The sequence below is a fragment of the Melospiza georgiana genome, chromosome 4 (genome assembly GCF_028018845.1).
Source record: "Melospiza georgiana isolate bMelGeo1 chromosome 4, bMelGeo1.pri, whole genome shotgun sequence".
Taxonomy (NCBI): Eukaryota; Metazoa; Chordata; class Aves; order Passeriformes; family Passerellidae; genus Melospiza; species Melospiza georgiana.
This window is the reverse complement of record NC_080433.1, coordinates 21,841,291-21,869,193: the sequence shown is the minus strand read 5'-3', so window position 1 is coordinate 21,869,193 and position 27,903 is coordinate 21,841,291. Positions and strand designations below refer to the sequence as shown.

Genomic DNA, 27,903 nt, shown 5'->3' with positions numbered 1-27,903 from the left:
GAGTCCTGGGAGCCGAGCTGGAGATAATTGTGGAGATAGGAGATGAGGTAAACTCGGGCTTACAGACTGCTGAACTGAAAAAGAAGAGCTAACAGCATTTAACCTGGCAAGGAACCTGAGAGACATCGTGTAAAATGAGTGTACTCTAACTCCTGCAGACGGCCAGCAGGTAGGAAAACTGCAGGGTGTAAGGGGAGGGTGTGTCTGGAGGGGAGGACTCAGGGGCTGGACTCACATCAGGTGGTGAACTCAAAGTGTCCTCCCTGTTGGAGTTAGCTCAGGGCGGTGCTGACTTTACAACCCTCCAATGTCATCTGCTCCTGAGGTGCTGGTGGAGACTGAATGCTGTGGTTCAGGAGCTAAAAATCCTTTTTTACCTCCTTCTGAGAGAAGACAAAGAAAGAGCTGTGGCCCCAAAACAGTCGAGACCTTTCTCAGGTCAGTGTTAAATTCTTACCTCTCCCAGCAGCTGCTTCTCAAGCCCTGAGGATTTCACTGAGCCAATTTAATGCTGGTGGTCAGACAGTTTAAACCCATTAGCTCCCAGCTATCTGAATAATTTTCTCCTGGGATCCCAGCACACAGGCAGACTGCTCTAACCAGAACTGCAGAGCACTGCCACGGGACCTGGACTTTGCTGACTGCTGTGGCCTGCGTGGTGAGCACTCAGGGGCTGAACAAAATGCCACTGGCGAGATCCCTGTCCATGACATCTCTGAATGGGCTTCTTCAGTGTGAGGATGAAGACCTGCCCGTGGAGGATTTGTTGCTCTTTGAAATTTCTTGGGAGGTTACCAACAAAGGTTTGTACCACACTTGGGGGTTAGTATTGCTGTTTTCTCAGGAGTGGAGGGAGGGATAAAGGGCTGGAGAAGAAAAGCATTCACAGGGAGACTGGAGAGGGCTGCAGAGCTGCTGGATTGGGAGAAGTGCAGGTGTGTAGTTGCGCATGCTGAGCATGGGCTGCATCTGCCTGGGCTTGTGTGGGATGGGCAGAGCCAGGATGTCTCTGTGTCTTTTTGTGTTCCACCACCAGGGAGGGGGGGGTTTGAAATTCTAAGTGATAAGTCTGAGTGTGCAGCTATCTAAATTGCTTTGCACATACTTAGGTTTTGCCTTCCATGCAAATTCACTTAGGAATGTCATGCATGGAAATGAGCTGCACAACAGAGATCAGATGCACAGCAGTTTAGCAGCCCCCCCTCAGCCTTCCAGAGCAGTGTGGAGAAGAGGCCAGGCCTGGAAGGGGAATAAATAAATAGAGCTGTGTACAACCACTGAACAAAACCCAGGAGTCAATGACCAGCGGCCTTTGTGTGCCAGCTAAAACTCTTCTGGACTGCTCTTTGCAAACACGGGTGGTGCCAGACAGGGCTTCATTTGTTCATTGGTTGCTGCTGGTCAGGCAAAGGGCACACTGCTTATTAGGCAAAAATCCTCCTGCCTCTATTTCTAATTCATTCATCAAATCATCCCCTTTCAGGTAGGTATAGTTCTGCAAGCTTCCAGTTCCACTGCAAAAGTGAGTTAATATGAGTAAAGGATTGACCTCCTGTGTGTTATTGTCCTGGCGGATAAACAGAGTTTAATCAGGAGAGGGGATCTGTAAACTGTTAAGAATTTAACTTTAAAGAGGAAATGTGTGTGAGAGGAACAGGCAGTACTGGAGTTTGTCCCCATGGGGAAACTCAAATTACTGTTCTGTGATAATTTCTGCTGGTTTACATTGCTTTTTTAGGGTGGTGATCCTTATCAATACCTAGAGGTGAGACAGAGTAGATTCGGCCGTGTGAATCCCTGTGGGCTTGTTTTCCTGTAGCTTCAGCCAAGCTTTTAGAGTTAAATTACAAAGGCCACAACTTGGAGCATGCAGCATTCACTTTTGCAGTGTGCATAATAAGTAAGGCTCTGGCAAGCAGATGGCAGCAGAAATCTAGGAAATTCAGGAGTTCTCACTGACTTCTCTGAACTCCACATCATACATATTTTCTGAGTCATCTGGACCCAGTGGTTGTAGATAGCACACAAGATTTTTAAGAGAAGATAACCCAATTAGATTTTCCCAGAGCATGTACAAAATGTAGTGAATCATTTAATCATCCACAGAGCTCTGGCTGACTTCACTGGAGCCAAATCAACTGACACAGCTAAAATTTACCATTCACACATTTTATGAGAGAATTGATATTAATAAAGTCAGTTTTATTCAGTGTGTTTAAAAATAAGGTGCCTTTGCTTACACCACTTTCCAAGCCCATATATTCACACAGGGCTAAAGGAACATGGAATGAAAAGCAATTTCTTCATTAGAATCTGACATTCTGCAAAGCTTCCACTAACCAAGCTCGACTAGAAACATCTGTGCAAAATAGATGCCCAGATATATATTACATAAAATATATTATAATTTATTATAATTTTGTAATCCTTTTCAGCCTATTTTTCTGGTAAATTCTTGATACTGAGGGTTTGGAGTTTTTTTTCTATATCTCCCAGGCAATTGAATGTCTAAGTCACGTGGTGAGAGCTGTTCCCTGGTGACCTAACTTTTATAAACAGTTCTGGGAAAATGTTACAGCACTGTGAGAGAGAGTAGACAGCAAAATACAGGGAAAGTCATCACAGAAGATATATAAGCTTAGGAAATAATAGCTTGTAATGTATATTTCCTAGCTCCTTTAGCAGGAGGAATTGTTTGTTTGATGAAATAAACTGACCACACAGAGATTTAGCTCTACTGCATGTTTTAGGGTTTGTGCTGCTGCACATGTTCCTAACATAGAGGACAAGATAAACATTATCTGTATTTATTGCCTGAGAAGCTAATTTTGAGCATTTAACGTGAAGGTTTCTGCCTTCCTTTCTGGCAATGCAAAGGTATGTCAGAGGAGCTCAGCCTGAAGTTGGTTTGCATTTCTGAGGTGGTGTAAAGCTGCTGCTGCCCCCAGGAGCGAGTCCCAGTCTTTATTTTGGGGCATCACCAGGTGCTTGGGTACACTTCCTCCTTGGCCAGTGCTGCTGCTTAATAATCCCTCCATTTCTCTCGTGGCACTGACAATCAGGCTGAATTGTCCTCTTTCTGTGAGGAAGGTGATGGCAGAGCTCACAGGTGAATATCCATCCCCCACACTGTAACCAATGACCTTTACAGGAGCAGAGCTGAACCTCTTCAGAGCCAGGGATGGCAAGGGAGTCCTGCAAATCAGAGAATATCTGATTCTGTCGAGGGGGAGCAAGCATTCCATGGCATTTCCCTGATGGTTGTTACTGAGGCATGAGGTGCAGCTGTAGGGAAGAAGATGGTTGCATGAACTCAGGGCTCAGAGATCTACAAGAATCCATTATTTCCAGAGTCTCATCTCTTCTTTGTCAGCAGCTGGGACAGGGGAGTTTTCTCCCCTTTTGTTTTAAGAAGGTATAATTTTAAAAGTGCTCTAACAAGGAAGAGTTTCTACTTCTCCATATTTCCTTTTTGTATTTTCTGTCCTGGCTTCAGCCTGTGCAAAGTAACATCCTCTGACGCAAAACCTTGGCCTCTCAGTTACACCTCTCACTCTACTCTATCTGAGCAAGCAAAAGTAAGGTAGCCGAAAGAGAAAATGGGAAATTAAAAAGGCTCATCTGCCAATGCACTCTCCCTCACCCTTCCTTCAAGTCATGAGAGGGAACTTGCCACTTAAACCAAAAACAATATTGAAATCCTCTCGCATTGAAAGTCCTCTGCCAAAGAAATAAGAAATGAGTAGGTTTTTTGTGGGATTTCCCTCATTTTAGTTGGCTTTTCACTGATAGGCAAAACCTTATATGAAGTGCATCTACAGTGTTTCTGTGGCAGAAGGGGAAAAATGCAGGCAGTGAAGGGTCCCAGTCCATTGCAGTGCCACAAATCTGGTGGTAGTTGTGGGGGAGATCAGCATTTTTATTCTTTCTTTCTCTCCTGGCCATCATGCTCTAGTAAAATGAGGTCTGGTCATACAACTGTGGAAAAAAGGAGTGGTTTCTTTCCTCCATAGCATGAAGACTATTAAAAGCTTTAAGTACAGGAGCACAAAAGAAGTGGCTACCAAACTATGAAGATTTTGGGCCTGGGTTGTCTGTGGTGGGATTTCTGACACACTGGTTAGAAGGGATGAGAATGTTCAAGATCCGCCTTTTTCTCTAGAAAGATGTCTTGAAAATAATTCCAGTGATATTTAGATTAGTATCCCTTGCTGTACCACTCACAGTTTTTAGATAGAAAGTAGAAGAATGCTTAAAAATGCTGGGCAAACAGCCAGCTTGTGTCATCATTCAGCTGTGAACAGCTTAACTCAAGAGTCACTGGTAGATGAATCTCAAATATTTTTATTCCATCCCCATTGGAATGGAGACTGTGCTAAAAACAAAACTTGTTTCAGCTGTCCCTGGAGCAAAGATCTCAGTTCAGCTTCTCTGGTGAAAAACTGGACTTTTGGAAATTAAATCCTGAATCCACTGAAGTCAGTAGGACCAGCATTTTCCCTCCTCTGTGTCTTCCCATGATGAAACTTCCTTGGGAGAAGGTGATTACTGTAATTTGTGACACAGCTAAAGTAACACCCTTTGGGGAGTGGGGATGTGCTGGCATAAACTTGGCATAAGCACAGCCTCAGAGCTCTGTGCACTTATAGAGTGGGCTGGAATATCAATGTCAAATCAATTACAAGTGAAATCCTGTGCACTGGGGATGATGCACACAGAAATAGCTTCTCAATTGTGGACATCTGTCATAAGTTTCAATGGTTCAGCATTATTTCAGAACATGTTTGGAATGTCAGAATTTCAGAGATTGTGGAAATCTGTCTTCTGAGGAGTCCTGGCCACAAACATAGCCCAAAAACCACAGGGGAAATATCTGTTGGCTGAAGATGCTGGTTGTTTTCCACCTGACACATTTCACAGCCTGATTTTATTCAACAGACAATCAGTCAATCAATCAGATTCCAGTGAAATGTTAGAAACAAGTTCAATCCAAATTTTTATCACAGCTGTGCAGATCAAAGACACATTCTGAGGAGAATGGTGAAACAATTGATGTGAGAGTGATTGTGGCGGTTTGAGTCCCGAGCCTGGGCTCGCGCTGCTCCCATGGATCCTGTGGCTCTCGTGGTTCTCAGGGAGGCTTAAATGCCTCCAGAGTGGCCTGGTCAGGACACAGCAGAGAAGCTGCAGAGCCCTGGAATCATCCTGATGCTCTCTCTGTGTAGCAAAGGTGTGTGAGAAAGGATCAGTGACAATCTCCACTTACCTCTGTCTCATTTCCACAGATCACTTCCTATTTCTCCCCTTCATTTTTGGTTTCTGCTGCTCCTTCATTCTGTCTTTCTGCAGTGTGGGGTGGGTAGGAGGACAAGCTCTAACTGCTGCTTGGATTTTAAATCTACAAAAGAAATAATGCAGCAGGACTTGAAACAAGGAAAAGAGAAAATGCTGGAGTGATGCAGAGAACTCCTTTAGACAAATTATAGTAGTGTTAACATAGGTAAAAAGGTTTAGACTTTTAAAATAATTCTGTAGAATTTTTTGAGATAGTATTTTGGTTTCATCTTCTGTTTTTTAAAGATGCTAGTAAAAAGATGTCAAACTTCCCTTAAATTAACAAAATCCTTATTTCCCAAATATCTGAGCTCCCCTTTTTGTGCCAGTTTATTTTTTCCCTTAAAAAAAAAAAAAAAAAAAAAAAAAAAGAGGAAGAATGGAAAGGAGATAGATGGGGGAAAGATTTTTTTTAATTTCCTTTTAAAGTTGATTTCATTTATTGGTGGAAAGGTTAAAAGCATGTTTTAAAAAGAAATAATAAAAATATATTTATTTCAAAATGGTTTAAAATTACTACAACTTCATATATTTGAATAAAGCATTTTGTGGAACATCAGAATATTAAACTGTTCCTGTGTCAACATTTTACTGCTAATTCCCCTTGTCTGTGATATTCCAAACCAGTTCTCTTGTTCTGCTGCTCTATCAGTTTCTAATTTTGTCATTTCTTGTTTGTTTTAACCCTGTTTCAAAGTACAAAATTTCAGAGGCAGCATGGAGAAACTTGCAACATTTTGGTATGTCCCTGTTGTTTGGAAAGGTTTTCTGTTTATAGTATGACCTAAAACATTGTATTAGACAAGAAAAAGAAGGCTTACCAAATTGTTGAACCAATTTGAGAATTCTGTGAGCTGAACTTGTAAACCCTTACTCTGCTACTCAGTAGGATATGTAATGTTTTGCTTACTGGCACAGGTATTTCCAGGGAATTCAAAGCAACTGAGCATATAGAAACTACCTCCTAAAAGATATATAATGTGTTCCTGGAGTTTGCTATGGAGAAGTGTAATTTCAAAACTCAATGCATTATTCTAGACATTGCTCTGTTCTTCTCAAGATGTCTTTTTTAAGTTATACCCAACACTTCCTACATACATAGTTTCACTTGCAGTTTCCCTCCGCTGTCAGTTAAACCTTATGCACAGACATGCTTTGTGAGTCATATTTCCACAGTAACAGGGAAGACAAAAGCAGGTCTGGGGGCCAGGTAGCACTGCTTTTATCACAGTTAACTTCTGAGGAGTTTTAACAGCCTGTAAAACATACTCCTTGGATTTTATCATAAGTACTTTTTAGTGCATTTCAGGCAAATCAGTGCCCTGAAATATTTTTTACCTTGCTGTGCAACAGATTATGACAGCAGAGCACGGCACACTCGTTCTTTCCCCCATAAGAGGCCTTCCATACATCTTTGGCCCTTTAGGACACACAGGGATCCTAAGGATAACCTTGTGAAAAGAAACACTCAGATGCTGGCTGTGTGAAACAAAGATCCAGGCTCTGCCCTGCCCTTGAGCTGCAGATTCCCCATTTCCCTTCGAATCCATGGCTGTGGGAACTCAGCTACATTGCCAATCCCAGTGCTGAGCCCTTTGCAGTGTGGAAGAGGCTGATCCACACTCCTAGGATGGGGGAAGGAGCTTTGCTTCACTCTAGGCATATACAGCTTTATCGTGGTATTTAGTGTCTTTCATCTTGCAAGTCATGTTTTCTCTTTTTCCTGGATCACCAGGCTGCTCTGCACTAAAATCCTTCCTCATTCTAAGCTCTGTATCCCTGCCAATTCAAACCAGCCTGTTTCATGACTAAGATTTCTATCAAGTCTCATATTTATCTTATTTTGGATTGAGGCCTCTTATGCTCCTATGATGAATTTACCACCCCATAAAAACAGAGGTATCATCATAACTATTGCTTTTTAGGGTCAATGTTCTGATTTGTCTCATATAATTAAAATTTTATGTTTATCTGAATCCAAGCTATTCAAATAGACCATCTCAGCTTGAGAAGAGGAACTTTGAGAGAAAATACAGTGTTATTTATCTAAGATTGCTCTAAATCCCTGTCCAAAGCAGCCATGGAAGAATATGATGACTATAAATTAGTTTCTTAAGCTTTCTGGTCCTGCTGAAGGGGAGAATAATAGTGTTGTGCATAGGTTTCCTTCTGCAATTCCATGGCTACATGATGTGAAACTCTTGAACTGACAGCTTGATTTAGGAACAGACATCTGTAAGATTCTTGTCTTCTTAGGTCTTGAATTATTAAGGGTAATAATTTATTGTACTAATTCTACTTAGCAAACTGGTAGAATGAAACTGCATTTTTTTTTCCTCTTTGTAAATACCTAGAATCCTGAGACATGAAAAAATTGAGACCAGAGGCCCTTTCAGCCTTCAAAATAAATGGGATATTTGTAGAGAAAAGGCATTTAAATGAACAATTTATTTTCTAGGAGCATAATTGAAACTGTAGCTCTGCCATTTGGCTCCCCGGGGCTGCAAGACAGCAGGCTTTGCAGAGGGCTTTCTGTGTTTGTCAGGGGATGCAGTTTAATTAATCTGGGAACTAATCTCCCAAAGTGCTGAGCAACTTCAGCTGCTGTATTGTACATAACAGTAGCAGATTTTTAAGGAGAATTAGGTAACTTCTCAAGGTTTTTAATTATATTGGATATGTTGCACTGGCACCTCTGGATATCCCAGTAGCTTTAAAGGGGTGAGCCTAGCGTGCCAGCTCTCAATCCCTGGCAGCTTTCAGTGCTGGCTCCATAGGTAATTTTGATGTCACTGCTGGAAGCTGGAGCACCATCTCCATTCCCTTGAGTGCTGCCAATATTTCCAAAGCTTCAGCATTCAGTGGAGGGGAAAAAATTTATGTAGGAGCGCCAATCCCTTCTGTAGTGTTCCTTTTGCTCTTTGCAGCTGTCGTGCTCCCTCTCTCCCACCTTGCTGGAGCTACGCTCATTGTCTCTGGTGTGCAGCAGCTTCTTGTCCTCAGGTTTTCCTTTCCCTCACCATCCTGCCCCCTTGCTGGGTTCAAGCCTGCCCTATTGCTCTTCTGACTTGGTGTTGGTGCACTTCCACTGCCTGGCACCCTGGGCACTGTAGCAAAGAGAGGTTTGCCCTGCCAGTGTGTGAATTCCAGGGCAGGCTATGGCCAACTCTGAGCAAGAGCAGCTAAGGGACTCTTGCACACCGTGTGCAAGACTGGATAGATCTGTATTGACTTGGCAAGGGATGATGCTGGATTCTCTAACACATTTGAATGGTGCATTTGCCTCTAAAGCAGACATTATTTCGGTGAAAGATGCTACAGACATTTATGTAGTCAGTGTAGGCTACATTCCCTCCGACTTTAACTAAACTCTTCGAGGCTGATAATGGAACAAAACTCCTTATGCTTTGAGGATATTGGGTTAAGTCCATTTTTATAGGCACCAGTCAATGAAATCCATCAGTTTCTCAAATTCTCTTAGTGATTTGTATCAAATAAGCTCGGTTCTTACCACGTGATCAAAAATAGGTTTGAAAATTATAACTGAGGCAATAAAACAAAAGCAGAAGGATGTGCTTGGGATGCAGCAGAATCAAGATCAGACATGGGAGAGTGAAAGTATGAGGCCCAGGATTTTAATCCCCCAACTGAACAGGGGAGCTCTGATACCACTTAAGAGACTGAACTTCTATTTATTTGATTGAGGCTGGTTTCACTTAAAACCTACATATGTGAAGGGATTTAACTAGCAGTGTATCTGATCCACAGATGGATTGGAGCTTAGTACAGAGATCTGTAGCCTGTGCCCTTTCCTAATTTTTGTATTTTTGTGATCTTCTTTTGCAGTGGGAGGCATTTACACTGTGATCCAGACAAAAGCCAAAACTACAGCAGATGAATGGGGTGAAAACTATTTCCTGATTGGCCCCTATTTTGAGCAGAATGTGAAGACTCAGGTGGAATTCACTGAACCTCCAAACCCTGCAGTTAAGAAGGCAATGGACACCATGAAAAGCCAAGGGTGTCAGGTAAATCAGATGTGTTGCTGCTTCCCAGGGCAACAAATCTGACTCTGAGGAGATTAAAGTTTGGGTTAATGCTCTTGTCGTTCCACTTGACACAGCAGTCCTGGTCAATGTCACAATGGGAAAGGCTCGGAATCCACTGTTAGAACAGCAGAGTCAATTCATTAAAGGTTATTTTTGAGGAGGAATCAGTTCATCCAATTATGGGTTTTAACAGTCATTTATCTGCAAGGCTGCTTAACTGGATTAATGACTTATTTATCTGGTCTCTAAGTACGGTGAGATTTTAGTACATATAAGATGACCTTACTTTGTGCCCTTATTTCACATTCTTGCATGGGAGTGAGAAGAGCATTCCTTTAGCCCTCAGATTTTCTAATGTAGCATAAAAATATTGAGATGAAAACCAGAAAAGACTTGAGAAAAGCACTGAGGTGACAAAGGATCCACTTCCTCACTTCAGTGCAACCAGCTGTCAGTTCCCTGAGAAGAGAGGTATACCACAACACAAGAAATGGATTTCCTCGTTTTCCAATATGATTTTTCACCAGTGTTTTCTGTGTGATCTCATAGCCTTTCTGAGGCTCTGTTTCTCCAACAATGAAGTTGGAATAAACTTCTTCCTATAAAGGTTATCTGCTAAAAGAAATAGATTATCTGCAGTGTTGATGGGCAGTTATTAAGCTGCAAGCAGCTTTGGTTACCTGAAAATGGGTGGAAGGTAACTCATGCTAAATTTGACCTCCTTTCTTGAAGTCCTTATCAGAGATGTAGAACTTGCCTGTGTTCTGGCTCAGTGTTGATTCCCTCAGAGATGCCAGTTTGCAGGAGGAAAAATTGTCTGCTCCCGCTGTGTGCTGAACAGATGTGGAAAGCATCAGAGGCAGCAGCAGGGAAGGATTCCTACTGTTGCTGAGGGGATTGACACACTTCAGTGTAGAAATTCCTCAAGTTCTTGGGTTGTCACTAGCTGTGGCACTGGCAATGTGTTGTCTGCCTCTGTAAGAGCAGTTGTGCTGTTCTTAGGATCTAGTGCCCTGTTATGCAGGTGTCTTTTGTTGGATGAGTATGTGCCACAGCTTGGGAGTGTCGGGGACACTGACATGGTGCTTGAATTGTACGGGCTCAAACTGAAAGGTCCAATCTGCCATTTCTTATCTTTATCAGATTTTCATAGGTCATTGATCAGGTTTTCTGTGTTGCCTCTGTAACACTCCTGTGTCTGGAAAACAGCTAAAGACTTCTGGGGCAAATTGATTGCAATGCTTTATGTTGTTCCAGCAATGCATCCAATTTAATCAGCCACCTCTGCCAGCCCAACACGTGCATGGTGCTGCTGAAGTATTCATATACAGCAGCAAATCTGTCCCAGGGATGTCAAATATAGCTTTGATCTCCAATAATGACGCTCTTGTTTCCAGGAGCTGCACTTATCCTATTAACATTTATGTCTGGGTTTTGCTTATGCATCACAATGGATGGTTTTAAACCAGGGGACCTAGGAATGCTTCCAGACTTCTCAGGTCAGGTGTGTTTCCTTGCCACAACCTGACCCTGTATTTAGATGAAGTCTGGGTTCTCTGCTTTTTAACCTTATTTTTCTGAATAGCAAATCTGAGCAGTCTGAAATAAATACATGAGGAGCAAAAAGGAGCAAACCTGCCTTTGTTATGCCTTGTACTTTTTGTGAAAACAGGCCAAAAGCTTTTATCTTATTTGTTTTCAAGACCTGACCTCTCTTCAGCTCATTGCAGCGTCAGGGCTGGGTTCAACCCCTGAGGTCCGAGCTGTTTTGATGGCAGATTTAATGTGAAATTATTTGACTTTGCAGACTGTAGTGTGGGCCCAGCTGGGTTGGGCAAGCCAGTGCAGGCAGTGAAGTTGTGAATACTCTTAGAAATGTTTAATTATACTAATGGAGACAAAGCAGGAAAGCTGCATTTTTAGCCTATTGTGGTTTTAGGTGCTGAGATTTATTGATCTTCCACTTCTGATTGATCCTTCCACTCTTCCAAATGGAACTGGAATCCTTCCCCTCTGTGCTGCTTGGGAAGAAGGAAGAAATGTCATGGTAGATACAGGCACAAAGCATCAGTCCTACAAAACCTCTTCCCAGTAATCTAGCATGGATAGCAAAAGGCTGGAGACAAATATAAGTGAAAGAAAATGAAAATTTTAAAATAAGAACAGAACCGGCTCAGATACTTCAATAAGAAGACCTCATTTCTCAAGCAAGTGTAGTCTTCCTAACCTTTTTTTTTTTTCTTTCACAGAAAAGAAGTTACTATTGCAATGAAAATCTAAAAGAAAAGACTTAAAAATAAAATGTTCCTAAAGGTTATAGTTTCCTTTGCTTCAGTATTACTCTATGTATTTTGCAAAGAAAACTGCAAGTCCTGGGTTGTAGGACTGTGAATACACATTGTTTGTGTGAAATACTTCAGATGTGATGGATGAAGATTGTTATGCTAACTGGCCATTACATTCACTTTAACCTTTTCTTTCTATCCTTCTTATCCTTTCCTCTTTTCCATAGGTCTTTTTTGGAAGATGGCTGATAGAGGGCAGCCCTTATGTCTTACTCTTTGATATAGGATCAGCAGCTTGGAACCTGGACAAGTGGAAAGGTGAATTTTGGGAAGTCAGCAACATAGGGATCCCTTTTCATGACCGAGAAGCCAATGATGCTGTGATTTTTGGATCATTAACAGCCTGGTTTTTGAAAGAGGTACAGTTTTTAAATCTAGAGATTTGCAGACCAAAACTACTTGGGATGTGGTTCCTATTCTCCAGTTTGAAAACCAAGATTTTTAGGAAGTTGATCTCAACGTAAATCAAATTTGTATTTAAAACTTAAATGTTGACTGGTCATTCAACTGTATTTTTCCAGAAGAAGGGCAGTGGGGCTGCCCAGTGTGGAGTCTGAGTGACTGTGCTTGCCAGAGCCCTCTGACACTCTAGAAAGCGGTCTGTTCTGAGGAGCTAGAGAGGCACACATTTTTCTTGGGTTAAGGATTAGAGCTGATGGAAATCAAGGCACATGTCCTCTTAAAATTGTACTGTTTTGTCACAAGAAGGAAAGCAAGTGTTCAAAAGGCTTCACCAAAAAAAGAAAAAGCAAAGTTCTCTGGGGCTGGGATGATGGACATGATAATGTATGTTTCATATATTTCTTTTTCTTTTCAGCTTTCCTGTCAGTTTGATGACAAGCCCAATATAATTGCCCACTTCCACGAGTGGCAGGCAGGAGTGGGTTTAATCCTGTCTCGATCACAGAAACTTCCTGTCGCCACAATTTTTACTACCCATGCAACTCTGCTTGGCAGATACTTGTGTGCAGCCAATATTGACTTTTACAACAATCTGGACCAAGTAAGAGACATTTTTCTCATTCTTTTCTGTTTATTTAACTAATTGTCTACCAGCTCCCTTTCTGTTTATGGTGTTACACTATTTGTTGTATTTTCTGGCTTGTGTGCTTGCTTATGACTGACCCATAGCTGGTTGTTGATTCCAGAGCATGAGAATCAACATTTTTAAGATCACGAAGTGTCTAGGCATGAGTGCTTTTGTCTCATCTAACAGGTCTGAAGGCTCAGTGGAAACTAGTAAAACCTATTCAGCTCTAGCCAACATCTGACCCTTCAGGTGTAGCCTCACAAAAGTCTTTCTTAATGTAATACAGTAGAAAAAATAACCAGTAGCCCTCCTCTTGCAAAAAATACCCCAGAATTGAAGGGGATCGTGGTTGCTTTGACTTTTTTTTTCCCCCAGCCTGCTTCATAATTTTTACAAACTATAATGAGTCCTAATTTCAAGCATTTCAGGTTAGCCCTAATTTGTAACTGGCAAATGTAGAAGTACTTTCTGAGTTCAAAAGACTCACAGGTGTTTCTTGGAATGTGTGTAAACTGTCTGTTGGGTTTGATTTTCACTGTTCTCTTTCCACTCAAAGCATAACACAAAACAATATTTCAAGGACCCAAATGTTTTTTGCACTGCCCTCATCAGGGTACCTTGCCTGATCTGGGATTTCTCATATGGTCACAGACAAACCTGAATTCAAGAGGTTTTTCCATTCCAGCACTCAGTGAAGGTAGAGGTACATAAAAGAACCACATTGTTCATGCACTCCTTGGCTAAAAACAGTGAAGAAAATGACATAGTTGGTAATTTTCAGTTGGATGTTGTAAGCTTGACATGCTGGGGAGCTGTGTCTTCCAAAGACAAGGCCTAAGCAGTTGTATATTGCTGGCCTGACTCAGAAACAGGGAATCATGGAATGGTTTGGGGTTTTTTTTGGCAAACATCGTCTCATTCTGACCCTGCCATGGGCAGGGACACCTTCCACTATCCCACGTCGCTCCAAGCCCCATCCAACCTGGCCTTGGATCCAGGGGCAGCCACAGCTGCTCTGGGCACCCTGTGCCAGGGCCTCACCATCCTCACAGGGAAGGATTTCTTCCTTATATCCAATCTAAACGTGCTCTCTGTCATTCTGAAGCCATTCCCCCTTGTCCTGTCACTCCGAGCCCTTGTAAATCATCTCTCCTAGACTCCTAAGTTAGTTATGGTGTTAGGTGCATTAATAAGGCAGCATGAACATCACAGTCCTGCTGTGTAGGAGTCCAGACACTCCTGCTCACTCATAGTCTCTCTGTGTGTATAATACAGAATGGTTTGTTTTGATTCTGGTTTATTGAGAGAGCTGCAAGCAGTCTGGAAAGTAGTCCTTTTTTTCTCAAAGCAACTGGGTTTTTTTCTCTTCATGAATACTTTTGGGGGGCCTCACCCTTGTCTGTGTACTCAAAAGGTACTCTAATGATCTTACATCTGACTAAACCTGCAGACTTTAATATATTTATAAACCAGTCACAGTATTAATATAATTTTTTTCTGTCCACACATGACATGAACATCTTTATGTGTGAAAGCACTGTCCATCCTTCAAAGCCTCACAAATCCCATTGGTGGCCATCAGCTATGTCACAAATACAGAAATGTCTATTCAGATTTTATTCTAAGAATATGTGGAAAGAAACATAAGGATCAATTTCATATATCATTCTAAATGGCTGTAAATAATATTTAAGGGAAGGAAATTGTGGATTTCTAGGCTGTAATGCTTTATACCCTCTGTGGGTTGACAATTAAAGGTACTAATAGAGGAAATTATGTCAAGCTGTTATAACATTGTTTAATATTTCTATAGGATGCTAAAACTCTTCCTGGAAAATTTAACTATCTTAGGGAGGGCTTCTTTGGCTGTGAAAAGGTCACCTTGGCCCAAAAGTCAGTTGAGACACAAGAGCTTGATCTCGAATACCATAATTAAATAACAGCTAGATCTTCAGACATATTCTTGTTGTTGCCTTCTAGCAGCAAACTATTTAGGTCAAGCAAGCAATTTGCTTAGTGAAGAAGATTCTTTAGGGCTTCCTAATGTTTAATCTTTGGAAGAAGAAATATTTTTTTAGAGCATTTCACCCCATCCCACCCCAAAAATAGCTGGGTTTCCTGTTTCGGTGCTATTGCATAAATGTTTTCCTTTGAAGTATGATTAAGTTCTCACGTTTGACCGGTGTTTCACAGCTAGAACACAGTTCCCACCAGGCAGCAGCTGCCAGGATGTGTTGTGCCAGGCGTCACAGAAAAATGGCTGCAGCACAGAATGAAAGCGTGTGGCCTTGTTGTGCCTGACGCAATCAGGCGTGTACAGCTCATACAGAGAAAAGAGGAAACCTCACGTCTTTGTTTCGAGCCCGCAACACAGTCCACAAAATGCTGAGTTAGGATGCCTGGTAGGCAGCTCTGCACTGCCCACACAGTGCAGGACTCTCCCACTGCACTGTCACACCATCCCCATAGATCAGCAGGGCTAGAAGATGCAAGATCAGTGGAGTCCTGAGCTGTGGGCTACCAGAACTCCCTGTTCCATGAGCTGAGGGCACATCTCAGCCTGTAATCTGTAAGAGGACATTTTCTGGGGGGGTTGCAAACCCAGTCAGCCTAGTAGAGGGAAGCTGTGGATGGCTGGAAGATGGGAGGGTGCTATATGGATGTAAAACCGTAATGTTGTGTGAGTCCTGACCTCCTCCCGAGCCATCTGCTCTTTCCCTCAGAGATGGGATCCTGGTTCTTAGGCAGAATTACAGCTTAGCAATGGACATGGCACTCAGGGCTGTGCTTTAATTTCCAAGGTGGTGATTGGTCAAAGGTTGGACTCCCTGATCTTAGAGGTCTTTTCCAACCTTAATGATTCGGTGGTTAAGGTTTGAGGTTATACAATTCTTATATTCTTACAGTTTTAACTCAGTTCATCTGGGCTGGCTGGAATTTACCTGCCTCTGCTCCAGTGAGAACCTGGGTGTTAAACTCTTAGCAGGTGCTCAGGAGCACAGTGGCCACCAGAAGTAACACTGTTGTGTTACTATTTAGTGCATATGTTAGTACCTAGATTCATATTTAATTCACTCTCATCCTGGAGAAAGGAAGGGAGGGAAAACCAAAAGAACAAAATGGGGTGACATGTACAGTAACTGACAGTGTCTTTATTTTTATTTGTTTTTACTTATTTGAAGAATCCTGGGTACATGACTGGGTCAGGGGTTGCTCAGTAAACCTATGGGTTATTGAACTCTTCCAAACTCCACACTGCCTAATTTCAATATCAAGCAGGGTTTTTTATAAGTTTTAATTCCCAAGAGAAGTTTAAGAAATTTTGTATATCTAAGTAGTCCAGCCAATAGGGCATTTTCCCATAGTCTCCATGTCCAGAGCAGCTTTTACATTGGTGTGTGAGATTATGTTTGTTGCCAAGATAACTAACCAAAATTGCTAAAAGGTAGGAATTTCTGTGAAAAAAAATCTCAGGGTCTGTGGAGCCTTTCTCTCTTCAGGAGGAATTGGCTTCTCAGTTGAAGATTAACATTCTTAATCTGTTATTGTTTTCCCTATTGTTTGAGGGGACTGATTTAGTTATTTGCTTGTTTTGCGTGGGGATTTTTTTTGTATCCTTTCATGCCTTGAGAGTTTCAAATAAACCAGCACCTTTCATAAATTAACTGAGACACAATGATCCAAACAAGTTCCTAGGTGAATAGACAGCTAATTTTGGAAAATTATTTAACCTGGAGAGGTCATCATCTGAAATTATTTTTGGGAACAGTGGCCTGGCATCATGAAGAAGTTTGTGTGGTTCAGCCTCTGATGCTTCTTACTAAAAAAACACTTTGAGTTTGATGGGAAAAGGAGAAGGGAAAAAAGGTCAGTCATAGTCTTCATTGCCTTTTTCCTTAGGTTGCCCTGCTGATGTGTAACACTTCTGTCTAGAACTTGGAACATTTTCATTCAGCTCATGCAGGTGCAGCTGAATCCTGTTTGCAAAGTGGTAGAAAATCCTGTTCCAAGAAGTCTAAAAGGAAAAGTACTAAAAATCCCAATGAAAATGAATAGTCAAGAGCTTTTTTGCTGACAATGTCTCACATTAGTTCAGTGACAAACTTAGACTGTCCAGTTTGTCACTGAACTCACTGTTACACAAAGCTAATCCACTTTGTCAACAGAACAGCTGATGGAAATCTGATTTAAGCCAGGAAGTGTAAATTTCATTCTCTTTTGGCCTGGCAGAGCCATACCAGAATGAAAGCTCTCTTTACATAAGGCAACAGTCAATTGGAGGTAAATTTGATGTTAGCTGGATTTTAAGGGAGTGGTTCTTACCTAATTTAGACAGCAGCAGCCAGTGAGATTATGCTGGAAGCAAAAATGTTTCCATTCTACCTTTTAGTCACTTAGGAATTTGAACTTCAAACCAGTCTCTGACTGTTCCTTGGTCCTGCAGAATCGCTTTGAACTTGAGTGTACCGCTCTTTTAAAAGACCAAGAAAGATTATTTTGTTCTCTGTCTAAAATCCTCAGGCATCAAACCTGTACCTTTTATTTGAATTACAAAATATTTACAGTGATGTTATCCACTCTTGAGGTAAGGTTTAAATGGTGAGGGTATTAAATGGTGAGTCTGTATTATTTCTGAAAAGATGTTGTCATGTTTTATTTAGGAAAATTACATATATTAATTCCAGTTTGAATTTGTATTGGTTTAACTTCTGTTGGTTTTCACCATCCTTTTTTTTTTCATTAGGACACCATAGGCTAATATCATTATCTAGAGATTCTTTGTAGACTGTGACAAATAATTTGTCTTTCTTTCAGACAAGGATTTAGATGGCTAATATAGTCCTTTCTCTTTTTCCACTTTCAAATGATTCTTGTGTTTTGGAAATACTTTGCAATTCATCTTTATTATTTTGAAGTAGGAATGGCTGATTTGGATTTACTACTTCAGTGACTGTTTCCAGAAGAAACATAACTGCTTAATATTCTCCTCTTTTTCCCTCAAAGTTCAGAATATCATGCTGGGAGGCTCAGTGATTACCTGCTGTGCCCCCTAACATGTTGAATTTTAAGAGATCAATGGGATGTTATGCTCATTACATGGATCCATAGAAAATGAACCAAAGAATCCACAGAAATGAACCAAAATTTTCCCTCAGAAATGCACTGCAGCAAATGCAAATGTTACTCCAAAGCACTGTACCTGTGGAACATCTTTTGCTTTGAAATCAGAGTGGCCTTCTAAAGGAGTTATTTCCCCTTCTAATCCTTGCCCTCTTGTAAATTCTAATAATCTGCTTGCTTTCCACTGGTCAGGGAAGGAGAGGATCCTCCAATAAATTTACAGGGAAGTGGATATTGAAGCTGTTGGCCTTTAAATATCACTGAAATGGTTGGACTAAAGGACCTTAAGAGCTTCTTCTACCCTAAAGGGTTCTGTAAACAGTTCATCTGACTTAGGTTTTTTTTTTTTTTGTCTCTTGATGCAGCTGTGATCTGTGGCATAGCCAGTGTTCCCATTTGCTGAATACAGCAAACAAACAAGAGCAGGTGTGACGCACTTGGGAATCTCGCTTTGCTCTGGCTGAGCACGAGGGGTTTGGAGCAGAGTTCACAGGTGCCTGAGCTGGGCTGGACACAGAGCAGGGTTCAGGGTTGAGCAGGAGCTTTGGTTGGGGGTGAGGAGCTGCCCAGGTGTCCTGCTGGTTTCAGCATGTTGTCCCATGCCCCACAGTGCCTCTGACTCTGGAGATTGTCAGGGCAGGCTCAGCTTTGCACAGGACTAGCTGGGTTAAATGAGTCACCTGCACTGTCTCATCAATTAATTTTCATTTAACCTGCCCTTCAACTTGGCTAAGGCTCTTTTCTGAAGTCGCTTGTCCAGCCTGCTCAGAAGTGCACAGTTCTTACTCCACCCTGAGGTGAAAAGTCAAGGTCTTGCTTTACTGATTGGTGCTGGAAGCTGCTGGAGAGTGAGAGCAAATGAAATGTGAGAACCCCATGACCTCTGTTTGTACTTCCTAATAGATGTGGAATTGTGTACCTTTGCAAAAACATGCCAAAAGCCCCACAAGCATACACAAAATAAAATACTTCCTGTTTATGAAAGGTGGGAAAATGAATTGCAATGAAGGAATTAGCACTGATATGTGTTAAATATGTAAAGTCTTTTCCTGAAACCAAAGAAATAAAAGTTAACTAGAAATAAGTCAGAGTGCTTAACAATCTTTTTATAAACCTTTGCCCCAGCAGTGTTACAGGGAGTCTTTATCAACAGTTGGTGAGCATGTCCCAAATTTAATTTTTAATCACATTTTGTAATTAAAACCCATTCTTGGTGAGAAAGCAAAAAGAGAACAAAAGGCCTTTGAAGTTTGACCAGCAATTTGTTTGCTAGCAATTTCAAAAGTATTTTTAATAGAAAGCCAGATGTGTTTGAAAATACTTTCATAATTATGACTGTGTAGTTGTGCCCATCCCATTCATGTGTTTGTCTAGCATGCTAAAGAACTGTCCCATTTTGTATCTTTTTTTGCACAGAATGTGTAGACAATCAAATATGCAGTTAAGAGCTCCTTGTGAATCAGTTTAGTGTAAGCCAAGGATGATGCTGAGACCTGTGGCACTAAAAGGAGCCAAATGAATTCCCCTTTTTTTTTCTCTTTGTGTTCTTTCTACCACTCAATTTCTGTGGCAAATGAGATGAATGTCCTGGGGAAAATATCCTTTGTATTTCATGCTCCAAAATTCTCATGGGGAATGCAGAAAAGACGATATATGAGGACACAACTGCTTCTAAAATCAGCTGGCCATGGCAGGGGTCACACAGTCCTAACTATAGAAAGTGCTGTCTGCCCTGCCTGTGATAGGGGTTAAATCTATTATGGTCAAAGTTACACAGTCAAATGCAATCAGAATCAGGCTGTGCAGCCTGCATTAGGCAGCGATCACGGCAGAGCTCACTGAGAGTCATTGTCACCCTCCATGAAACTCACACAGGCCACTGGGTGCCCATGCTGTTGACCTTAGGGACTCAAGACTTCTGTTTCCAGAAGTGAAACATCATGGAAGACTAAGAGGATTGTGATTTAATTGAAAGCATTGACACCTTTTATAGACTATGTTGTAGTGATTTTGCAGTGGACACCGTTAGTGAACATTTGAACCTTTAAGCGTGGACTTAAGGGAATTGTGCATTTTCTTTGCATCAGGATAACATAAGTTAAAAAAAGGGTAGCTGCAAGATTTAAAGGTGACTTAGAAATACTTGGGTGTTTGGAATGTCTTATCTAGCAGTTTAACTTGCATCTGTCTCTAAAAATTAAGGGAGTTCAAACTGAAATATAAGAAGCAGAAAGTAGCAGCAAGTGACAGTGGCAGAGTTGGAGGAAGAATATCTCTGAGTGTCAGAAAATATCTCATGTTCTGTTTTCTTTTTTCCACTGAGAATTGTCATTTTGTCTTTATATCCTGCCCTCCACTTCTCTCCTGCCTACCTGTGATTCCCACCATTCTGCCAAGTCCCCAGGTTCTGTCCTCATCCCCATTCCTGTTTTCTTCTCTTCCCTTCAGCTACCAGCAACCTCCCTGCTCTCCCAAGTTTTCCAACAAGCCCGTGAAAGCTGCAACATGATACATTGCCAGCCAGCAGGCCAAATTCCACAGATCCTTACCTTTCATGGAATCATTAATCTAGATTTCCTTCCATGGCAGAGCTGCCATTCTTTGAGGAACAAGCAGGATCTGAGAGCTCTCCTGCTCTTTCAGATTCCTTGAAGTTGATAAAACAGTTCAAACACCAGAATGACAAAACAGCAGCATAATTACGTGGATCTTGTGGTTCTCATTCCCTGGGGAAAAGGAGCCTAGCAGGAGAAACCTTCCCTGAGGGAGACAGTTTGATGCTCATGTCACACAGGTGTCTTTTTTGTTGGTTTTGTTATTTAACAGTTTGACATTGACAAGGAGGCTGGAGAGAGGCAGATTTACCATCGGTACTGTATGGAACGGGCATCTGTGCATTGTGCCCATGTGTTCACCACAGTCTCCCAGATCACAGCTACAGAAGCAGAACATATGCTTAAAAAAAGCCCTGGTAAGACCTGAATCATTTTTTTTTACTGTTATTTCCTCAGAATGCCCACATATCCTTAGACTAAATGAACAAAATAGAGGCAGTATGCAAACATGAAGAGACAGAACACATGCACAGGTGTGTCTGGCTATGCTACGGGGATTAACCAGTTTTCCATGGATGTTAGGCTTTTTTTTGCCAGGACTCCTCAACTTCAGGAATTTTGTCTGTGGCAGGGTTTCCATGCTTTTAGAACTGAACCATGATAAGCTTCATATAGATAAAATATTTTCTATTAGGCCAACAAGTAGAGTTTGAAAAATAGTTCTGTGCCCAATAATTTGTCTGGTTGATATTAGGCTCATAAAATATGAAGCTTAGAAACCTTGTCTTGTTCCATGCTTGGGTTTTGAGTAAGGTCATGATCCCAGTTTGATGTGTCATCAAATTTCTCTTTAAATCACCTCAGTGCTTTATAGGGATAAATCCCAATACTCCACCTGCAGGTAAGCAGCGTGAGGGAAAACTGCACAACAGTTTTGGAGACTATTTAGCAGGTGTGTTGGTACCTTGGTTATTTAAAATTAAACAGTGCTCAAATTATTATTTTTGTTTGAACTCGGTTTTTTGTTTTATTTTTGGGGTTTAGTTGTTTATTTGGGGGATTTTTTTGCTTGCTCCTTGTAGAGTTATTGGTTGATTTGCAGTGCTGATTATAGTTTGGGATTGTTATCCTGATTAACTTCAATGCTTCAAGCCACATTGTGGTTCCTGAACCTGAACGAAAGAGCTGTTCATGGAGTCCTTTGCCTCATTCCTGACTAGCTGTCAATAGGATGATGGATTTAGATTATCTTTTTCATTTTATTTTAAGCACAAAAGCCATGTCTTAAAAGTCTCTGAAGTTCAGTCATTTAAACTGGGATACCTCTGAAAGGTCTTGATTTTTCAGAGTGCAGAGCACTCTGAAAATCAAACTTTTAAAGCTTTTTTAATATAGACATGACACTTCTCCTCACCACAGCTACCATTGAAAATCATAGTCTGTGTTTTGGGATTTTAGGAGACTGAAATGAGTCTGAATCCAGTTTAATTTGGGGAAGAAAATCTCCAGACTGCTCACAGATAAAACATCAGTTGAAGCTGAAGAGAATTCCATGCACAGAGATTCACAGGCCTGAGCTTTTTGTGATTATTCTTGCAACTTTGAAGAAACCAAGTAAATATACTTAATGTTTGGGTTAAAAAACTACTGAGAGATGTCATGCTTCATGTTGATATAGCTAGAAAGAAATTCAGTAGAAATTGTCACCCCAAATCCTAAGAAACAACTCTAAGTGGGAAGTCTGATGAGAATAAGTACTTTAATAGTTTCTCTGAATCCAAGACCACAAATAAACTGTGCAGGAACCTATTCTCACACTATTTATTCTCTCTGAAGTTGTGAAATCTGCATAGACATTGATTTTTTGAAACACCCATCAATCCTTCAGTAGGTCATTGAGCTTGCTAAGGAACATGAATACTGAAAGCATGTGTGCATTTCTCCATCCACTTTAAAAATAAACCTTTAAAAGGAGGATGCTGAATTAGCACAATTAAATTTTATTTGCATTTATTGAGATAAAAATAGTTTTTCAACTATTTTTCAAATAGTTAGCTAAAAATAACTCAGAAATATGCTAAATTGAGGTGTCTGTGCTACTCCTCTTTAACATCAAACTTGGATTATAATTTAAATTATAAATCTCATCACTTGGAGAGGTCCCTTTAAAATTTAATAAAGCCAATTGCATAGAGAACTTTTGCAGTGGGACAAAGGCCAATTTGCCAGTCTAAACTTGGCAGAATGACTGCTTGCATTATGCTGATCCCACTTGCTGCAGTTGTTATGTGATCAACAATTTATCAAACCATATTTGTCTAAAGCTTTAGTATCTTTGACGTATCCAGCAGGATTTTGTCAGTGATCATAAGTTATTTTCTTGTGGTTTGAAAACTGATGTTATAGGATTTCTAATGTTTTCACTCAGATATGGAACATATTTCTCATTAGCAGTAGAGAGGAGTTTGAACCAAAATTCCAAGAGATTCAGGTATCAATTGAGTTCTAGATCTAGGCTACCTATCTGTATGTATTTGATCAAAACCATAGATAGAAACTCTGAAAAAAGTACAAGTCAACTCTACTGTTAGTGATCCATCAAGAGAAAACTGTGCTAATATTACTTAAACCATGTCAGTTTCTTTCCTATAAATACAGAAGTCAAAACATTCTGGTTTGGCCTACTTGGGACAATTTCTCAAGCAAAAGTATTGTTATTTCATTAAACAATAAGAACAGCAACAAAAGCAAACAAACAAACAAAGAAAACAGCATAGGGACCAAACTCTCTTTCATCACTTCATCCCTCACACATGTTCAAAATATTCCTGTGTTGAGCAGAAATAGTGAACTTGGTTCTTTGTGCCACCATGTCTGTCATGCATCTCAAAGCCTTAAGCAAGAGATGGATGGAGCCCCAGTCCTCATGAAAGGATAAATGAAGCTGCAGTTAAGCCAAAGGACATGGGAGTAGGTTATGCACAGGCTGCTGCTGGTGGGTGAGACTCTCCAAAACTCCCTGATAAATGAATGTGAGTGTGGAAAGAAGCTGGCCAGAAATAGCTGGGGAAGGGATTCTTCCTGTATTGGGAAGTCTTGGAGATGGCTGGAGTCTCAAAGCTCTGTCCTGCACGAGCCAGTTCTCCCACACAGAACAAGGAACAGGTCAGAGAAAGGAGAAGGTGTGTTGTTGGTAAAGACAGTGGAGGATGGTTCTGCTGCGTTACCTCCCCCCAGAGGTCTTTTTTCAGAGAATTCTTAAGTGCTGGGCAGGAGAAGGTAAAAGCACAAGTTTTCTCCTCATGTCCACCAAGACTGTTTGGCCATTGAAAACCAAATCTTCAGTACCTAGCAAGTAAAGATTTCCTGGTCTTTAGTTTCAGAATTGGTATTCCAGAAACAGATCCATCAAGACTTTTGCTATTTCATGGTTACTACTAAAGGTTATATTTTTATCTCTTGTAGTTTAACCTACAGTGCTTCAGGACATTTTCAGGTGAAAGTTTAACCACAGATCACTTACATGGCAGGGAAACACATATATTGCTAAAGCAGACTGTAATTCTCAAGGAAATAATCAAAAATGGCTGTGCCATTTGCATAATGTCAGGCAAGTATCATAAAGTAGTATAAGTCTGTTTCAGTCAGTTGTGGTGCCATGAAATACATCTGCTGAGGAACTGGCCTTCCCTTTCATTTTCATTCATAACCCAGCTCAAAGGACAGAAAATGGCATTCTTTCCATTTACTTGGACTGGATTTGGGGCAAGCCTTTGAATAGCTGCTGTGATCTACCAGGAAGGCTAAGCGTGACTGGATTTCAGTGCCCGTCCTCTGTGTATATCCCAAAACTCTACCTTTAAAATGCTGGAAATGAACAAATTTTAATTGTAAGATCCTTTAGAATCTTGGAGGAGGGCTGAAAATGAACAAATTTTAATTGTAAGATCCTTTAGAATCTTGGAGGAGAGCAGCAGTAAAAATGTAAAGTGTACTATTCCATGGATATTTTTAGGTGAAACACAACTGTTTACTGGAAAGAGGCTGTTTTATAAATGTTTCTTATATGCTCCCTTTTTTGATAAATCCTCAGAAGTTTTGATAGAATGGATATCTCTTGTGCCATGCAGTAAACAAGGCCATAGCACAATTTCTGCTTCCAAGGGCTCTCAATCTGTAGTGATTGAGCAGGCAACAGTGATATCAAGGATAAAGAGGTAAAGGGCAAGTTGCACAACAAATGTATGGCTCAATGGAGACGTCACTGGGGTCTTGACAGGACAAAAGGGCAGGGTCTGCCCCGTGCTGAAGACAGGTGAAGCTGCTTTGATGCTGCAGATGTGCAGAGTCATATGCAAGAGCTTTGTGGAGGCAGTGCTGTTCCCTCCCCTGAATAACATAAAAACATAACCTGTTCACATAAACCTGAGAGACACATTGGTTCTTTCCTTAAAGATTTCTCTGACTCTGAAGATGTCTACCTCTGCCTTTTCTCTGCTTTTCCAGATGTTGTCACCCCAAATGGCTTGAACATTAAGAAATTTTCAGCAATGCATGAGTTTCAGAATTTGCATTCCATGTACAAGGCTAGGATCCAAGAGTTCATTCGAGGTCATTTCTATGGGTATGCTTTTACTTTTCAAAAATTAGCAATGCTTGTCCAACACTATTTAAAGCAAGAACCAAAGCAGGAGGACTAACAAGTACTTCATAGAGGAGTGGAAATTTGAAACCAGCTTATTCAAATGTCTGTCTGGGATTTCTCAGTCAGAAGCTAAGGGGATTTTAGACACCAGATCTGACTCTAACTTAACAGATTGTGATTTCAGACAGCAGATCTTGATCTGTTTGTTATTTACCCAAGATGCAATTAGTTAGATTAAGGTAGTCAATTTAAAGCACAGCAGAAAAGCTTCACTTTCATTTTTCTCTGGGGATAATAAGTTCCTCCAGAATAGAAAGCTGTTGTGTGTTTTATTTGATTGTATCTTGAGAAATACTTTGTTCTTGTCTGTTTTCTTGCTTTCAGCCACCTTGACTTCGATCTTGACAAGACCTTGTTTTTCTTCATTGCTGGGAGATATGAGTTTTCCAACAAAGGAGCTGATATGTTCCTAGAAGCCTTATCAAGATTAAACTTTTTGCTGAGGGTAAGAAAGCTTACACAGCTGTTGAAAGCATAGAGCTTATGCTCAAACTCACCATCCTGTGGAAGTCACCTACAAGAATTCCCTTTCAATACTCTGGTTTATAGGGAAGTAATTATGGGATATTCACAGTTTTCATAGGGCTCTCCTCCTGAACCATCAGAATATATGATGATTTCACACAGTTTTAATTGATAGATTGGTTGTATAATTGAAAATAATTAATTACATAGTTCAAGAAGTTAATCCATGGTTGCCTCCCTAGTTTTTAGAGAGAAGTAACAAAAATAGTATTCTAGAGTTTATCCTGATAGCTTCTGTATTATAATGAAAATAAAAGTAAAAAGCGGCATTTTAAAAACATCCTTTTAAGCAAATTGCTTAATTTGTTAGGACCTGTTTATGATCTTTTAAATCTCTGCTACCCCACTGGATGGGAATGTTGCATTAAAATTCATAGAGTGACAGTGGTGTGGTGCAAGGCAATGGGAATCCGTTCAGGTCTCTGTGGTTCTGTTTCCTCAACAAAATTGGTGCAATGTTTCTAAATGTCTTTATGGAGTACTTCAATGAAGATAAGAGCAAGGTCTTGTTAAAAATCACAGAGCAGAGCCCTTACTACATACAATTGAAAATGTCTCCATTGTGTCCCAAAGACAAATATATTGAAAATAAAACCCAGAAAAATGCTAATAATGCTAATTGGTTTTCAATCATTTGGCAAGGATCAATTAGCTGTTGTCCTAGACTCTGTCCTTTGTACGCTTTAACAGTTGAATAATATGGAAAATCTGGATAAAAGTTATGATACTGCTCTGTCAGCAGGGATGGAAGAATCACTAATGTCCAAAGCCCTAAGAACAATTGTTCTACCACCACCTTCTATTATTATGGCATTTAGTGACTCTGGATTTTCTAGAAATTCTTAATCCCTTCATACACACAGATCACCTCACAGAACTGAAGTATTTCTTCCCCAGCAGAAATCAGCTGTTTGGCAGTGCTGTGCAGCATCAGCTACCTGCTAGTAGCATTTTCATGCTGTTACCTGTGAGTGCTGGTAACGTGGAAGGTCTTGTGCGATAAGAGGGAAAGAATTGCCTGAGCAGTTATTGCAGGAATCTCTTATTGCAGCTAATGATTTATATCATAGAATCATAAAATCTTTAGGGCTTCAAAAGACTTCCAAGATCATTGAGTCCAACCTTTGACCAATCACCCATTTGTCAATTAGACCATGGCACTAAGAGCCATGTCCAGTTGTTTACTGAACACTTCCATGGAGGGTGAATTCCACCACCTCACTGGGCAGCCCCTTCCACTGCCTGATCACCCTTTCTGTGAAAAAGTTCTTCCTGATGGCATCCATGGTAAACAAGGCTGATGGAAATTAAAGGAAACAGGCTAGTTTTCCCAGGCTCTATAGAGCAGTGTACTGTTGCTTCTCCCAGAAGCTGAGCCTGGATTTATTGCATTGTTCTTCCAGTGTGGATGCCGGCATCTGATTAGCTGTTGTAGCAACACCTGCTCTGTAATTAATTCAAGAGGTAATTCCATTGGGAATAGCAGACTACCTGTACTAATTACAAGTCTGGAAATGGTGGTACTTCCTAAATTTCCCAGTATTGTGCCTGAACCTAAAAAGGACATACCATTGCATTAAATTGTTTTATTTTACAAAGACATTTTCCAAATACATTTTCCTCTGCTGCTTGAAAACTTTCCTAAATTTTTGCAAATAAAATATGGATGTTGGGAGAGATTGTTAATGCACACTAATTGTTATACACAATTATTGTTATGCACACAGATTGTTATAGCACGATGGACTTGGAACCCACTTGGAAGAGAGGGAAGGGAAGAACATTAATTAACATAAACATGATAGATGACTCCCATAGGATTTTTTACACTGTACATTTCCCTCTGTGTCAGTCTGAGAGAAGGCACACTATTGAATGGGTTTGTATCTAAAATTTGAAATGGAGGCCATTCAAAGTAATTTAATTTTTACAGCTCTGAACAGAGTTCACCCTTAGCTTTTCATTAAACAGCTGATGAGAGGAGTAAAACCTCATTCATGCAGCAATGAATGGACCTGGTATTTTGAACCTTGTTCATGCACAGGAGAAACTAGCGAGTCAAACCACCTAGAAATAAAGGGTCAGAATTCACAGCAAGTGCTTTGTGCCTTTGAAATAGCTGGATGGGCAAGAAGTTACTTGTGGCTTTTTGCATGTCTGGCAGGTTCTTTGCCAGAGTTTCAGGTAGAAAATGGTTGTTCTTTCTCTGCTGTAGGAATTTCCCTCATATCATGGCTAG

At 40.7% G+C, this 27,903-nt stretch overlaps 1 protein-coding gene across 1 annotated transcript in view; it reads left to right on the top strand.

The window, feature by feature from the left end:
* Positions 1-682: 682 nt before the first annotated feature.
* GYS2 (glycogen synthase 2) overlaps positions 683-27,903 on the top strand; it is a 39,983-nt gene continuing 12,762 nt past the window's right edge. Inside the window, exons 1-7 of the mRNA XM_058022767.1 lie at positions 683-803; positions 9,181-9,362; positions 11,896-12,087; positions 12,546-12,731; positions 20,706-20,850; positions 24,941-25,058; positions 25,464-25,584. Of these exons, the coding sequence (XP_057878750.1) occupies positions 683-803; positions 9,181-9,362; positions 11,896-12,087; positions 12,546-12,731; positions 20,706-20,850; positions 24,941-25,058; positions 25,464-25,584 (1,065 nt within the window). The remainder of the gene's footprint in view (positions 804-9,180; positions 9,363-11,895; positions 12,088-12,545; positions 12,732-20,705; positions 20,851-24,940; positions 25,059-25,463; positions 25,585-27,903) is intronic.